Source organism: Podarcis tiliguerta, assembly GCF_965153285.1.
Source record: "Podarcis tiliguerta genome assembly, chromosome: 16".
In the NCBI taxonomy this organism is placed as follows: Eukaryota; Metazoa; Chordata; class Lepidosauria; order Squamata; family Lacertidae; genus Podarcis; species Podarcis tiliguerta.
In genome coordinates this window covers 39784555-39801270 of record NC_139549.1, presented here as the reverse complement: position 1 = coordinate 39801270, position 16716 = coordinate 39784555, and the positions used below count along the sequence as shown (strand labels likewise).

Here is a 16716-nt window from a genome sequence, read left to right as displayed (position 1 = left end):
ATTTGTCTAGTTGTTTTAAAGCCATCCAAGTTAGCGGGTGGTGCTGCACCAGTGCAAGCAAGTTCCGGGTGCTGGAGAAGGCTTGCTGAAGAGTTATGATTGAGTTGGAGCTTTATTTTATTTTATTGACTGAGTGATTGAATTTATATACCACCCTGTACCCAGAGGTATACTGATAAAGCAGGAGAGAAGGGCAAAGTCCTGGGAGAAAAAGTTGGGAGCAGGGATTGGGGTGGTGCCTGGGAACCTCACAACTCAGGTGCCGCTTCCCTGGTTGCGTGGGGCACCCTTGTTGTGGTGGCCGATTGAGGCAAATAGGCCACAAGGACATTTTTGGGAAGTGCTAGGAACACAGCCCCTGTTTTTATTCTCTCTCTCCCCTCGCCCCATATCCAGTAAATGAGGTTCTCACTTGTATTTAGGTGGGCATAGCTCAGTGGTAGAGCATCAGCTTTGCATGAAGAAGCTCCTAAATTCAATCTCTGGCACCTCCAGGTAGTTCTAGGAATGTCCCTTGTAGACAATACTGAACTAGATGGGACTAATGGTCTGACTCCTATACAGCAGGAATGACCAGCTTACTTTCAAACCTGCCTTTCCATCCTTAAGGGCTAGAGACTTATTGTGCATTTGTTTGTTTCAAAAAGAAATGGTGAGAGCAGGCCCTGTGCTTGCGAAGCAAACTAACTCCTCCACATGTCTTGATATTTCTTCCCCACCCAGGCCAGACATTTCTGATGAACTGAAAGATCTGATCATTCAAATGCTGGACAAGAATCCCGAATCCAGGATCACAGTCCCAGAAATAAAGGTATCCCACAGTCAATTCAGAACATCCAAAGAAGTTTGATGCCCGTAACCTTATATGTCTCAGGTCCTTTTCTTTAGCCTCTCTTCTTTGTTGTTGCTGTTCTGACATGCTTATCTGTGCTACCATTCCTGGTTGAGGACAATAATCAATTTTACAATGTCTACCCTTCCTTATAGTCCAAAGGTCTCTTAAGGCGGCTTACAAATGGACTTTAAAATTCCCATCATACCTGGACAGTTCACCTTTTTAAAGGGGGCGCATTTTCCCACCAGAGCTTCTTGACAGGCTTAAGGTCAAGATGTGGGAGTTTTGCAGGAAGGAAAGACAATTAATTTGCATTGGAATTCCCCTGCAGGGCAGTGGGGCTTGATCCTGATTCTTTTCCCCACCCCACTTCCCCAAGCTGCTCCAAGTCAGATAATCAACATGGGCAAAATGGGTTAGATCCTTCAAGCTGCAGTCTAAATCTAACCCACTCCCCCCTGCAAGAAAATAAAAGAAAACCTTGACTACTTTTTGTAAAATAAAAATATATATGAGTTTTCGTTGCAGAACTTCCAGGTCACATACATCCACACCATATGTTTATGGATTTCCCCAAAGAAACCTGGGAACTGTAGTTTGTTATGGGGACTGTGGATTGTGGCTCTGTGATGGGCAAACTACAGTTCCCAGGATTCTTTGGGTGGAAAATGTATGCATTGAATGTTCATTAACTGTATGATGTGGATGTGGCTGCTTCATCCAAGCTCTTTCCCTGTCAGAGATTAGGAGGGTGACCATTGTTGACAGGGGCTTTTTTCAGGTGGCCCCTAAGTGATGGATTCCCACCCCACAAGGAGGCCTCCCTGGTTTCTTACTTTCATTCTGCACTAGGAAAAAGGTTAAGACTGTTTCGTTTATGGACTGTTCCGTTCAGATGAAGGCTTGTTGCTCAGTTGGTAGAGCAGCTGCTTTGCTTGCAGAAGGTTCCAGGTAGGACTGGAAGAGATTCCTTACCTGAAAACCCTGGGAAGCCACAGCCAGTGTCTAATGAGCCAGGTGGTCTGACACATTACAAGGCCCCTTCCCATGCTCCTGTGAATCTGAGGTTAATTCACCCTTGATTCAGCTGCCCTTTCGATGCTGAACTGTTCGTGTTACTGGCTGCTTTTTCACCTTCATTCATCTTGCTATTTTTCTTCTGTTATTTCTATACTGTCTTTTCGTTATTAAGCTCTGCATCCATATTTAGTTAGTGGGTAGTTACTTTGAATGCTGTTAAGCCACCTAAGGTGTGGTGGAGGGATGGAATCTGAAATACACAAATAAAACAGTTAAAACGTGGCTAATCCTCAGCAGCAACAGAGATACCCATCTCTGGTTTTCCTCAGCTTCTTAAAAATCATGAACCTTTGGGGAGTAAGTTTCACATCAAAGAGGCAAATATCAAGAAAGCCCTGTTCCGCCCAGCTCACCCATCTCATTCTGAGGAGTACCTCTTCTATCTTTCACTATGTATTTTTATTCTTCCATTTTTTTTTGAAAGAATACAGAAATTGATAGTTTATTTTTTTAAACAAAAAAACTTTCAAAAATAAAACGTGTTTCTAAAATACAAGACATTTAGTTTTCACCTTAGTATGTCAAATAATTTTATTAAATGAATCAGGGACAATGGGAAGAAGGAATTGTTAGAAATGTCATAACATGCTCAGGTACAGTTATATGCCTCCTCCATTAAATTGCATGTCAAATACTTAATATTTGTTGGAATTTCCCCCCCGGGAATAGAATCTTGGAGTAGGTGACAGAAGAAGTGGCCAATTTACTTGGGAAAAAGTCAGAATATGTATGATTAGAGCAGGGATGGCAAACTTGTGGCCTTCCAAACTCTCATCAGCCCCAGACAGCATAGCCATTGATCAAGGATTATGGGAGTAGCGATCCAACATTATCTGCCGGACCACAGGTTCCCGATCCCTGGATCTGAGGCTATCTTCAATTGCAGTGTGTGTGATACTCTGTTTATAGTTGTGTGTTTAAATATACACAAATGTACCTATACAGAGTAAATCTCTCTCTCTTTTTTAAAACAGCTTTTTCATAATACAATAAAAGAAAAGAAACTAATTTAAATAAAAACAAAAACAGAGAAAGAAACAGAAAAGAAAACACCGACTCCTCTCTTAAAAGTAGCTCCCTAATCCTTGTCTCACACAGAAAGTAATGGACCCTCCCAGCTCTCACAATGGGGGAATTTCCCCCTCCCTATCAAGTTTTAAAATTACAACTCGGCTGGTATTTCTCATCTCACTTTTTCCTTTGGGTTGTTCTTGTTCCAGTAAACAATATACAGCTGCTGCATCTAAGAGAGGAAATCTTGACGTGTATTTTCTCTCTCCTGGTCATCTACAGTCAGTTAATTTATTCATTCTCATTATCTGCCAGGCTTCCCATAATCATCCATCTTTGTTGGGACAGGAGTTGCATTTCCAGTACTTTGCCTTTAGGACTCTGGCAGTGAGCAATAAATTTCCAACTAGGTCTTCGTGTCTCCTATTCACATTAATTTTTAAATATCCCAAAAGATAACAAGTTTAGTTTTAGTGGTTTTATGGTATCCAATTATTTCTCTAATGCTTTTTGGAATAAGCTGCCAGTACTTTTATGATCTTATACAGCTCTCTGCCAAGGATTTCCAAGCACCTGGAGGAAGTTGTGGAAGGAGGCAATTCTTGAGCTATCTCAGGGCCTCACCATACATCCTTTTTATTGTGCATTCATGATGATTTGTGCTCATGATGCTCTCAGGCATAATTGTGCACCTGCATATGTTTTGGGGCAGCTATACTGATTGGTTTCCACTCAGTGCTTGTCCTGTAATTCCTGATGAAATCCTGTAACTTTTCATACCACAAATGGTATGTTCTGTCCCACTTTTGTTGTGCTGTGGTGCAAGATCTGCATCTCCAGATAGCAGTAATGTGGAACCACTGGGGAAGCATTGCAGAACAACTAAGAAAGCAGAAGGCTGTGTGGATGGACCTATATAAACCCAGCACTAATTCACTCTTACTGTGTGAGTGGCATGTTGCAGAACCTGCAAAAATGACAGGGACTGCTAGCCTGCTTGGGTCAGAACCAACACTTAGCCTTGTGCCTGGAAACTTGCCAGCGTTAACTCTGGAAACCAATGCTATAAGAATGTGGGCCTGATCCTGTGTGGCTCTTATGATCTAGTTCAGTATCCTGTTTCCCACACTGGCCAAGCAGATGCCCCTGGGAAGACCACAAACGAGACCTGAGGATAGTAGCCCCCTCCTCCCCACTGTGTTCTTGAGTTGCTGATACTCAAAGACAGGCTGTCTCTGAGCCTGCAAGCTGGAAAAAACCCACTGTGGGTGGTAACGATGGCTAGCTGAAACCTCCATGAATTCGTCTAGCCCAGTTGAGATCCACTTACAGGGTCACAACCCGATCTAAGGTGGGTTGCAAAAGCAGCTTTACCACCATACAAATATATGGTTGAAAATAATGAAGGCAGGGGGTCACAAAATGCATGTTTGGGTTAAAGGTGGCTTCTGGGCCTGAAAAGGTTGAATTCATGGCTGTCACCACATCTTGTGGTAGCAAATGTCATAGTTTTTAATGCTTTGTGTGGTATCGTCTGTCTGTCCATCCATCCATCCAGCTTCTTGCATTTATTTAATGTTCCTTTCTTCTGTCATGGTACCCACGGTGGTGTTCATCTGGTACTCATCCAGGTCTGATTAGCCCCAGACCTGTTTGCCTTCAGCATGATGGTGGCCTCGTGAGCCTTGTTATGAGTGTGTGAAGAAGGTCTTACTTTTGACGGTCCTGAATTTCCTGTCCTTCGCCTTCCTTGGCTCACGCCTGATTCTGCCATTCTTGGGCTGAATTCTGTTATGCTTACTCTCTTTACCCCCTCTCAACCAGAAAGCCCCATTCTAACCAGCCCCTTTTCTACACCTTCCCCTTTTGACACCCCAAATGTACACTGTGTTCCAAGTTTGTCCACACCACTGACTGGTATGAGGGCATTATATGTGTTCCCCAGAGCCTGTTCCAGCTGACATCCCTGCCGCTATGCTATGGACCAGTTCCAGTTGCCAAATGCGCTTCAGAGGCCCTGACAGCCTATTACAAGAAACTCAGTCTAGAAGCTACCATGGTGTGTATCAAACTGTGAATTGACTTGTGGTAGCTGGATTTCCGAGGGATTCCCCACCCCCCCATGACAAGTGCAAAGGATGCTTCCTCCATTTTGTAAACCAGCTTCATAATCTTATTTTAAAATAAAGTTTCATAGTTCTGATTCCTTTGTCCTTCCAGGTCCAGGGGAAGTGTGTTTCTCTTAAGTTGTTCCCTCTTTCCCCCCCCCCCAAATGAAACAATTATCGGCTTTTGCCCAACTTTTTACATTATTACAAGAAGAGTCTCTGGGTCACCAAATCGTAGGGCATCCCCGCTCTCCAGCTGTGAAATCAAGGCAATGTGTGGTGTTTCTCCCCCTTCTCTCAAACCAGGTGCACCCCTGGGTCACCAAGAACGGGGTGGAACCGTTGCCGACAGAGGACGAGAACTGCACACTCATAGAAGTGACCGAAGAAGAGGTTGAGAATTCGGTCAAACACATCCCAAGCTTGGCCACTGTGGTGAGTGAGACCCAAGTGCTGCTTGTGGGTTGGATATGCTTGATTCAAAAGGGCACGTCTAACCAACCTGTTTTTAAAATCTGCTCCAAGTGCCAGAGAGCCTGATTGGCTGGATTTGCAGGTCACAGTGCACCAGGTGTGGAGAACATTTGGCCCTCCTGACTTGCCAAACTACAACTTCCACCAGCCCAAGCAGGCATGGCCAGGGGCTGGGGATGATGGGAGTTGAAGTTCAGCAAAATGGGGAGGGCCACAAGATTCTTCATACCCTGCCGTAAGTTATAACCCAAGGATGGCTAACCTTTTGAGGGCTGAGAGTCACATTGACCCTTCTTTCTCACGCTTCCCAAAGCAGAAACTCCCCCCCCCTTTTATTCTCCCTGCCCCCGTTCCCAATATGCTGTCGCTGTGGGAAGGGGGTGAGCACAGCTGCAGGGAGTGAGGAACAGAGAGAATTTCTTTGGGGACTTTCCCCCCTTTGTTTTCCTCCCTGCTGGTGGTGGCAGGAAGGCTTGTGCAGACCCCTCCCCAATGCTGGTCCTTTCAACCTCTGACCTGTATGCACTAGGTGGGAGAAGCAATTTGCACTGAATGGAAGCCACATCCTCCTCCTTGAGCAAGGACGTTGGGGGCGCACCTTGTTCCAGCAAACGAGAAATAGGGAGCCCCCTTTAAGATCCCAATGGTTTTTTAACACCTGGTTTTGACCAAGCCCCCACCTGACTTCATGTGGGGTGTCTGGCATAGGTCAAGTGGGGGTGGCTTCCCCAAAAGGGCTGGTGGGTCAGGTTTGGCCTGTAGGCCAAAGGGTCTCCTCGACTGATGCAGAATGAGGAGGAATACTGGACAGTATCACTTCAGATTGTGGGGAGGGGGGCCCATGTTTCTGAGTCCTCCTCCTCCTGCATGTAGCTTGCTAGTACAGTGGTACCTCTTATTGCGAACAGGATCTGTTCCGGAGGCCTGTTCGCAACATGAAAAGCGTGCAAACTAAAGCACCGTATCTGCGCATGTGCGCAGTGTGATTGGCGCTTGTGCGCATGTGCGAAGTGCGATTTAGCGCTACTGCGCATGCGCAGGCAGCGAAACCCGGAAGTAACCCTTTCCGGTCCTTCCAGTTGGCCATGGGACGCAACCTGAAACAACATAAGATGAAGCAAACGTAACATAAGGTATGACTGTACAGCACTGGAATAGCTATCTGTAGCCTTTGCCTGGAATGAGCTAGTTTTAAAAAGCCTCTCTCCTTGCGTGAAGCTATCACATCAGAAAGAAATTTCATGTAGTCCTTTCCCTGAGGTGCTAGCTTACTGGATGCAGTCAACCCCTGGCCCCCTCAGACGTCTTGGGATTGTAGTTCAAACAGTCTGGAGGGTGCCACGTTGATGAAGGCGGCACCATATAAATACAGAAATACCGGTAATAGTAAAACAATCACAATCTTCTCTTTCAGATCCTGGTAAAATCAATGATCAGGAAAAGATCTTTTGGGAACCCATTTGAGGGAAGTAGAAGAGAAGAGCGATCCCTTTCTGCCCCAGGGAATCTGTTGACGTAAGTCTCTGACGCAGGAGCCTTGAGCTGTGGAGAAGGGCAAGAGTTTTCCAAATGTGCTGTGGAGAATTTTCATGGGGAATTTCCCTGGAATTTTGGGGTGCTCAACAATGCCTAACATACAGGCCCAGCCCTGCCATTAAACAAACTTGAGGTATCTGTCTGAGCAGAAGACAGCAGGTTCATATTTATTTAATGGAGTATTAATTCTGTTTTACTGTAGGGAGTGTGGAAGAATAACCTTGCTTCCCTTGGAAACTTTGCACTTTGACTTTTGGATGATGCCTTTTTGCTGCTCCACCTCAGGCGGCAAACTATTTTGAGCCAGCCTTGTCAATAAAAGATGGCGTTGGCTGTCTTCCCCTTCAGTGTGTAACTTCAGTAAAACATGGGAGGTTATGATCTGAGGTGCTCACCTCATGTAGAAACATGGCTGAGTCTCATGACATGCCTGTCCAGGAGCCTGTGTGAACTACAGCTGTTCACCAGAACATAATTTTTATAAATATATATATTTTTGTATATGCCACCCGTTGTTGAAAAATGTTCCTGAATTGAAAAGCTTTTACTTGGTGTCTGAAAGCATGGGCAGGGGGCTATCCAAATTTTTTGAGGCAAGGTTTTCCATAAGTGTGGTGCCCCTGCAGAGAAGGCCCTGTCCTCATGTCCACCAGCTACATCTCAGATTCAGGTAAAGACACATAACAGGAGCACCTGTGAAGGAAAAGGCAAGAGGGCAAGTGCTTATTGAGCTTGAAATGGACCACTGGAAGACTTTGGTGTTTAACACACAGGTGGCTTGAACCCACCCCTGGAAGGTGGGTCTCTCCGGCAGCACCACCAGCTTTGGGAAAGGCAGGGGTAGGATTGTTGTTGTTGTTTTAAGAGGTGGAGAAAAGCAATGCAAAAGAAGATGGGCTTGCTTTATTTTTAAGAACTTCTGTAGAAAAGGGAATTGTGGGGGGTGGCTGCTGGTCACAGAGTGATGGTGGAGGCAGCACTTTCCAAAAAGTGCAGGGGCTGAGCTGTCTACTTTTGTTGCTTTCTATTCACAGACGCGGGTGGCGCTGTGGTCTAAACCACAGAGCCTAGGGCTTGCCGATCACAAGGTCGGCAGTTCGAATCCCCACGATGGGGTGAGCTCCTGTTGCTTGGTCCCAGCTCCTGCCAACCTAGCAGTTCGAAAGCACGCCAAAAAGTGCAAGTAGATTAATAGGTACTGCTATGGCGGGAAGGTAAATGGCATTTCTGTGCGCTGCTCTGGTTTCAGTGTTCCGTTGCGCCAGAAGCGGCCTAGTCATGCTGGCCACATGACCTGGAAAAACTGTCTGTGGAGCAGACAAACGCCGGGTCCCTCGGCCTGTAAAGCGAGGTGAGCGCCACACCCCAGAGTCGTTCGCAACTGGACTTAACTGTCAGGGGTCCCTTACCTTTACCTTTATTCACTCTGAAGCAGAAGTGGCCAACCTACAGCCCACAGGCCATATACACCTCCCCCAAGTGTTTTCCCCTCCCCATAAGTCCTCCCCCAAATTTGACTTTATTTATTTGTTTGTTTGCTTAGGATTTTTAAAAATAATAATTTATTTTTAAAATATTTTATGTATTTATTTAATTTGTTGCTACTATGATGCCAAAGGATTGTTGTGCCTCACAAGCACCTCCCCCCAATTTCCCTTCCCTCTTAGGAAAATGAATAATGAATGATAAAAACAATTTAAAATAGTGCAGGATAGCTGATGGGAAAAACCTTTTGTAAGGGCTGCCTTGAGTTCTGCCGCTTTGTCCATGCCTACGCCCAAAGTATTCAGATTCTTTGGTCAGAGGAAGCTCAAGGGATTTGGAATAAATTAAAGGTTGCATAGTTTTAAAGGGGTAGCTAAGAAGAAGGTAGTGAGAGTTCATAGAAACATCTCTAAGCTTTTATTTTGCACCTTGTGGACTAGAAACTCTTGCAGGATCAGGCATTAGACTTCCCATACCCCAACCCATATAAATAAGAGACAAATAAGACTTGGGTTTTGGATGAAGGAGGTTTGGCTTGAGCATGGGGCAATCAAATACTTCCAGCCCCCCCGCCGGAAGTGACACATGGTCAATCCAGGGAGAGGTTCCTAAGACTTACGTCCAAGAGGGTGACCCCCGTAGGGACCGCCATCTGGGGGAGTGCCTTTGGCCCTGGCCCCCCCAGGGCAGGTGGACATGGCCACTCCCCCTGGATCCCTTTAAAGGGATACCTCAGTTTGGAGGGGCAGGCAGAGACTACAACCTCCCCTCCATCCAAAACAAAGGATTGCCCCAATGTCCAAACAGTTGTCATGATTGCTATGAGGTAGGCAAAACCACCGGGTCAGTGCCAATTAGCCCAGTGAGCAAATTCTCAACCAGCATCTTGAAGGATGCAACCACCGTAGCCATAGCAAAGTCATTGACTTATCAGCTTAAACCGAGGGTGGGTGGGATAGGGAACAAACAGTCTGAGCCCCAGGTGTAGGATGCTTAAATGGGCAAGGGGTGGATCCGAGGGAAGCCCATCGTTGGCTCCAACAGCGGCGCCCCCCAGCGCAGCCCAAGTCCCAGCCTGCGGCCCCATTTGCCAAAGCAGGGTGCAGGCCAGGATTCGGTTCCTGATAGGCGGAGAGGGTTCAGGAAGGGCACCGCAGTTTGAATTCCCATGTTGGCATCCCAGTGAAGCCTCCTCTGTCCCGCAACGCCACAGCACTAAAAGGGGTGAGCGGACTTGTTGTCTTCGGCAAAAGCTGAGATTTCTCAAACTACCAAATCCTGGGCCACAGCAGCAGGTCTTGGAGACATGCAGATTATTACGCAATGTTGTGTTTCTACTTCCGTTGCTCCAATTTATGGTTTGGTTTCTTTGAACTGTGTCTGGAAAGATATGTACTTCTTTCTACACAGCCAGTGCTGAGTGTGACAGTGGAGGACATTGCTGGTTTTCTTTTTTCTCCATGTGTGTGTGTATGTACTTACGTATGTGTGTATGTATGTATCTGAAGTGTGCATGCACACATAAGCTCATACCAATAACAAACTTACCGTAGTTGGTCTCTAAGGTGCTACTGGAAGGAATTTTTTTATTTTGTACGTATGGTTGTGTGTTCTCATATCCACTTCCTTTCCTTCTCCTTGACCCGCTGTCCCACGCCCCACCCCACAACTCCAGAAAAAACAAATCGGGAACTGTGAAATATTTCATCAGTCAAAGGTAAAGATCACAACTGTCTTGCTAGCTCCTTCTACCTGTTTGTCCGTTATGCAATGAACTGGAATCAGAGTCTCTGAGCTGCTGCATGTTGTCGTCAGTGGAAGGGAGAGCATGAAGCCAACTTCTTCTGACGCATGGAATGCTCTTGTTTCGGAGTTCCCTTTCTGAAATGTGTAGCATGATCGTGATTCAACAAAGACCCTTCCCCAAATAAGCAGTAGCACACAGAGGATGCTGAGGTGGTGGGCTGTCAGCAGGGGTGTTTCAAAGCATTCTTATTAATTTAGTCTGCTTCCAGGGCAGCTGGATGCCTTGCAAAGCACAGTGAACGTCTACCACCTTCCATCTCAATTTGCCCAGAGGCACTCCATCCATTTATTGTGGGCCTCTGCTCTGAGCGCTTTATGTACCTAGCAATGCCCCTGGTTGTCGGGAAATAAATATATATGCATGTGGCTGCCAGCAGAAACTTGACCGGTGCCAGCTCTTGGATTTCTTTGGTGCATTTTTAAAATACGGGCTGCAAAGGACTTCAATGTGTGCGCAGAGTGCATTCTCCTCCGTGGTGAGACAGCCAGCCCAGAGAGGGTGTGCGTTCTCTTTAACTCTCAGTGTTCATACAGAGTGCTTTCTTTTCTACTCATGACTTGTCCTGACACTTTAAGGATGCAATTTGATCTATGCTGCTTGTAGTTATATGGCCATTGTAAGTATAATAAAATACACGAAAGAATAAGTGTGTATCGTATATAAAAATTAACTGTAGAATTAATTGGGGTTGCTTTCAATTTTAGCTTGTTCATATTAACAAGGCACTGCAAACTATGGACAATTTGGTGCGAAATTCTCACTCAGGTTTTCTTTGCTGCAGTTGCAAACAATGCCACTTCATGGGTTCTATATTCCTGTTCATCGGATAAGAGCAAAATCGCTAGAGGCGAGATTCAACTAATGAGCCCCACTAGGGGAAGCGTGTGCATATGCAAGGATTTCTGCTAATGCAAGGAGACTCCCCCCTCCTGCATGCAGCCCCATGCCTCTCAAACTCGGCTGGGGGGGGCGGGAGGACCCCCACAACAGTGTGCAGGTACAGGAGAAGGGGGGCTCTTCAATCTGGCAAGCTGAAATGCTTGTGCTGAGGAACATTGGTCATAGCCTTCATGGAATCCCTCCCATTTTCTTGAACTGGCCGTCTGCTACATTCTTGAAGGCTATAGCACTGCCCACTCAGGCCTGCTGCCCTGTAGAGGCTTGTCCCTCATCCCTGACCATTGCCCACACTGGAAGTTGGAGGGCAACAGGTTGTTGAAGGCTGATTATTAATTCTTACTTTTTCGTTTCACCAATTTTTATCCTGCTTAACACTGTAGTTCTCTAACCATAAAACCAGAAAAAGCTTCCTTTAAATGCCTGCTGAGATTTACCAAAAAAAGACACTCTTTAGTAAGTGCCAGACATTCAACATCGAGGGGGCCTGTCTGATCTCAGCTGAGGGGAAATTCCACAGCAGGGAGCCCACTGAATGCACAGCTGTTGGTGGATGCCAGCCAAACATCTGGCCCACGGGGACCACGCCCAGTGACTTCCCTTGAAGACCTCAGTGATCAGGCAGGGACCAAGCGGTCCTTGGAGTTGGCAACACCCAGTTGGCAAGGGCCTTGTGAGTTAATTCAACAGCCTTGAACTTGGCCCAGTAGCGAGTTCCTAAACACTGGGGTTGTTTGATGCTGGTGGTCCAGCTCTGCCCACAGTCTGGCTGCAGCATTTTATACCAGCCAGAGCTTCCAGACTGGGCCAATTGTAACAACCGAGTCTTGAGGTTACTAATGCATGACTCACCAGAGACAGGCTATCCCCATTCAAGAGTGACTGTAGTTGGCGTACCAGCCATAACTGGTAGGAGGCACTCTTAGCCACTGAAGCTACATGAGCCTCAAGCAACAAAGATGGACGCAGGAGCACCCCACCACCACAAACTACACACCTGTCCTAGCAGAGGCACCTGTGCAATCACTGCCCACCTGAACCTCCATTAGCATATATCAAAGCTGTCCTGGAGCCATAGAAATGGCGTCAGGTGCAATCGGAAGATGTGTAGCCTATTTTCTCTCTCTCTCTTCCTTCTCATTTGACCTTGGAGAAAAAAATGTTGTATAGTTTTTAACACGTTTGTTCTTCATTTTTTTAAAGCAGGAAGCAAAGCAGTGAAGACAACCTTAAGAGCATCAGTGACCTGCCAAATGTGGGCGAGAATGAACTGCTTTCCTGAAAGCTGCCATTTTGGTTGGAGCGCACCCTCTGGTCCCACCCCGACTCCCCACCCCCGACTCCATTACAAAGCATGTGTCCATGGAGGGAGAAGCTGTGGAGCCCAGGGCGATCCAACCAGCATTCTGTGAGGCTGGTAACCATATAGATGCTGAATGTAGAGCTTTTTTTGGCAGCATGCTGTACAAAACAGAATCCGTCCAGCCGCCGTAAATAAGGACCATCACAGGATCATGTCTGATATCAAAATACGAGGACCTCAAACCGGCCTCCTGCTGGGCTTCATCTGAATGGAGCAATGTGAGAGCTCATCATACTGATTTTGCGAAAATCAACCAAACTTATCAACCTCATTTAGGGCGGGGAGAAACTCCCAGGTCAAATATTTCATGAAGAAAATGGTCCGTATTTTAAAAGCGTGTTGAAAGTGGGCAGCTAAGTGTGATGCTTTCGATCAAGCGGAGATTGTGTTTGCATCCTTCCAGTAACATACATCTTTCTCTTTTTTGCTTTGGTGTTTACTATACATACATTTTTTGTATTGATATTTTTTACTGCATGGAAACCAAACAGAAATGCCACATCAGGGTTTTCGGTGATGCTTGGGCTTTTGTGATTAGAGATTGTTCACAGCTGCATTTGAGAGTGGTTTGCCTTGATTTCATTTGACCATCCTCAAGACCATAGCAGTGGTGTGGTTTGTGGGGTTTTGAGTGCTCCAGACATACAAGGCAGACAGAGCCCTTTCTTTTTGAGGGGCTTTGTGCGCCAGAAGAACCCACAGAGTGCTCGACTTCAGTACAATCATGCTCAAGCACAAATTTGAAAACATGCACTGTTGAGTGAAAACGATATTGTATCTAGCTGATGAAGTGATAACAAGAATTTCCTGCTAGCAGTTTTACTTGATCTCTGTTATCTATATGGGCATGTACAAAAAATAATAATCAGGATTTTAAAATAATAATTATAATCCAACACTTCCTGTTATGTAACATGGTTTAATACATTTTAACAGAATAACAGATAGCTTCTGCAGTTTTTGAATACAATCCAATGAATTTTACTGAAATATATAGATTTTGCTGCTAACGAATATTTCAATTAGCTTGTAAGCAGAAGTAGCTGTTTTGTGCTTTTTTTGTACCTGAAAAATGTGTCACCGTCCCCATCTTTAGAACGGGACCTGCATCCTGCATCCCTGTGCTCCAATAGCCACTAGCTGAGGAAACAAAAGGACCAGGGAATGAAAGGCTAAGCTCATGCATAATTTCCACCCACCCTCACTATTCTTGCCTTTGCTGGAGTATACGAGTTGCTAGAATAGTTTTGCCATGTCAGTAAAATCTGTAATTTTAAAAGCAGAATTGCATGTTTGGATGCTACCATGTTTTTCTTGGAGAAAAAACAACCAGCACCAAAAAATTCCCTACGCATCAGAATCTATACCCCTGACATGCTAGCTTTCTGTGGACTGAAGAGTTTCCAGTAGTGATGCTTTCAGCGATGCAGTCTTTCTTTCACTCCAAAACCTCACATTGTAAAATTGACCCAATCCTGGGATGGTTGCTGAGCATGGAGCTTGCCTCCAAGAGCCTCCCTCAAACCCAAATGGGGCCGGCCTACATCCCCCAGTTGGAGGCAGAGCCACAAAATGCATGATCTGTTGAAAGAAGTAAACTGTTGCTGCAGCAACCATCAGGCCTCTCTCTCTCTGCTGTTTGTTTTGTAATCAGGTACCACTTCATAGCCCCAATTAATCTATTTGTATTGGGTGGTCTTAAGTGGCTGATGGCTTTATTTTCACCATTCCTTCTACTCTGCTCCCAGTGTAAAAGCTCTGTTTACATGGCAGCAGCATCTGAGGTCATCCTGCAGTCTGTGTGTCCACATTATTTGCTGTTCTGCTTAAGCTTTCCATTGCACTTCTGCCCTCTGGCAGGCTGGTGCTGGTACTGGTACTGAAGTTGTAGTCCAAAACATCTGGAGGACACCAGCTTGTTGGAGAAGGAGGTACCTGAATGCTTAATTTCTCTCCATGACAAGCACTGGATTCAAAAGGAGGGGAATCTGCTGCCTGTTTGTGTAGAACTAAATGGCAGACTTTCTGGGTTATTGTGGTTTATCATGAGTACGGCGGGGGCTCCTTTATGCGTCCCATCCTCTCCAGTTTTGAAGCCCCCACCCACTCAGCACAACCAGGAGAAATGTGTAATTAATTACCATCAATTTATTAATCACCTTCTAAATAACTGTCCCGAGGCGATTTACTCAAAAGTTAGTTAAAAACACAAAGAGCAAATGCATTTAAAACAAGACTGAAAAACTAACGATGTAAACACTTGTGATAAAGACACATGAATCCATCTGGGGAAGCCTGCAAGCACAAAATGTCTTCCAGGGCAGATAGTGGGGAGTTGTTTAGTACTTGTGGGTTGTTGTTAGGGAGGAACCATGTAATTCCCTGGTTTGGAAATAACGGGAAGCCCAGAGAAAGAGCCATCAGGCAGCCTATATTAGCATCCCACGTCTTCTCATTAAACTTTGAGATGCCAAAAAGTGTGGCTCAGGGGTTGCCAAGTGTTTTATGGGCCAGCAAGAGAGTCACAAAATGGTTGCTGTGTGGCTATGTGGTGTAACATAAAATGGCTGCCCTGTTTAACGAAATGGGAAAAGAGACAAGAGCACAAAATGGGCCAGACATGGCCACTGCTCAGAACAGCTGGGAGGGGAGGTGTTCAGTCTTGGTGCTGGATGAAATGGGGGCATGTTCCAAGCGTAGGAGGAGACAAGCCAGCACAAACGGACTGGGCAGGAAGAGCAAACCACCTGTGTGCTGAAGGGATCTTTAATGGGCTCTTTCTCATAGGTGCCATCGGCTGAACTGACAGCACATTGGTGCCCACAGGCAGTGCTTGGGAGCTTGCACATGTGATTTAATTTATTCCAGCTCCGCTCTCTGGCCTGCCTTTGCTCTAGACGAGCTGCGGTCTTGTGCAGCCCTTGAACTTGCTCAGGCATTCTCTGAAAGGGTTGGACTCGGCCCCTCGCACCGTGCTTGCTGCGCTGAGATGCGCAGTTGGCTTGGCAGCACCAACCACAGACCTCGGCTAAGGCCTGCTCACTGCTCAGGAATAGCCTTTTGGCAGGACTGGCTACTTCCACAGAGGCATAGAATAGGGGAAGGTCCCTTTGCTATTGGCAGAATTCCCTTCCCGTGGAGACTAACCAAAGTCTGAGGTTGAGCGTCTTCCAGAAAAATCTACAGCAGACATTTTAATGTGCTGGGCTTTTAATGGTAAAAATGGACAGCACAAATGAGTGGCATTAATCTTAACCTGTGGACCTCCAGATGTTGCTGAACTCGCATCAGACCCACCAGTGTAGTCGGGGCACGTCCAACAGCACCCAGAGGCCACAGCTGCCTTAGCCTTATAAAAAAAAGGTGCTCCAGAGCTTGGAATGGGTTCAAACTCTAAAGCAATTCATTTTGTTAAAAAAGCAGCAGCTTAGACTCCAGTGTTGAGAAGAAAAGTGTGTGAACAATGCTAAATTATTGTCTTCAGGTGCAATTCATGCTTTTTATGCCCATGTAACCAGGAATGCTAGGATCTAAAAGCATATTTTATTACGGGGCTCCTGCATCTATGGCTACAGAACTGTAACTCCTGGCGGCATCCCCTTGTCCAAGCTCTATAATATTGCTGCTTTTTATATTGTTGAATGACCAAGGCTTGTATTATTACTTTTAATTTTTGTTCCTGCCTATGTCCTTTCTACTACACTTCTACTTTTATCAAGCGTTTTAAACATTATGTATTTATCACTGACCTTTTAAAAAACCAACACAGACCCAACAAGGAATTGGCAAGCACTTTTCCAGGGGACTTTCAGTATTCAAGCTGAAATAAAAATGTGGGGGAATGATAAATGCAGCCTCTAGGGGTTTCATTATGTTGGTTTTGCAAAAGAGAGGGAGAGAATACATTTACCTGTAGCTTAAGGACATCCCAGAAAGGTCCACAAGATGCCTTGGCTATCCCTCACCTGTCCTACATCAGGGTCACGATATAATGCAAGCGCCTTCCCAGCCTTGTGCCCTCCAGATATTTGGACTCCCACCACTTCTAGCCAGTACAGGATTGTAAGGGCAGGATGTAAGTATTTTAAAATAAATACATTTTGCAGATTGCAGCACTTGT

The 16716-nt window shown here is 45.7% G+C and overlaps 1 protein-coding gene across 24 annotated transcripts in view; it reads left to right on the top strand.

The window, feature by feature from the left end:
- CAMKK2 (calcium/calmodulin dependent protein kinase kinase 2) overlaps positions 1-16445 on the top strand; it is a 63985-nt gene extending 47540 nt beyond the window's left edge. For 3 of the 24 annotated variants that reach the window (XM_083419053.1, XM_083419050.1, XM_083419042.1), the window contains 6 exons: positions 724-811; positions 4872-4985; positions 5341-5469; positions 6923-7023; positions 10205-10246; positions 12437-16445. In XM_083419053.1, the coding sequence (XP_083275179.1) occupies positions 724-811; positions 4872-4985; positions 5341-5469; positions 6923-7023; positions 10205-10246; positions 12437-12515 (553 nt within the window). In that variant the 3' untranslated portion in view covers positions 12516-16445. The remainder of the gene's footprint in view (positions 1-723; positions 812-4871; positions 4986-5340; positions 5470-6922; positions 7024-10204; positions 10247-12436) is intronic. The other 21 variants (XR_014506218.1, XR_014506219.1, XR_014506223.1 and 18 more) reach the window with 11 other exon arrangements.
- The last annotated feature ends 271 nt before the right edge of the window (positions 16446-16716 follow it).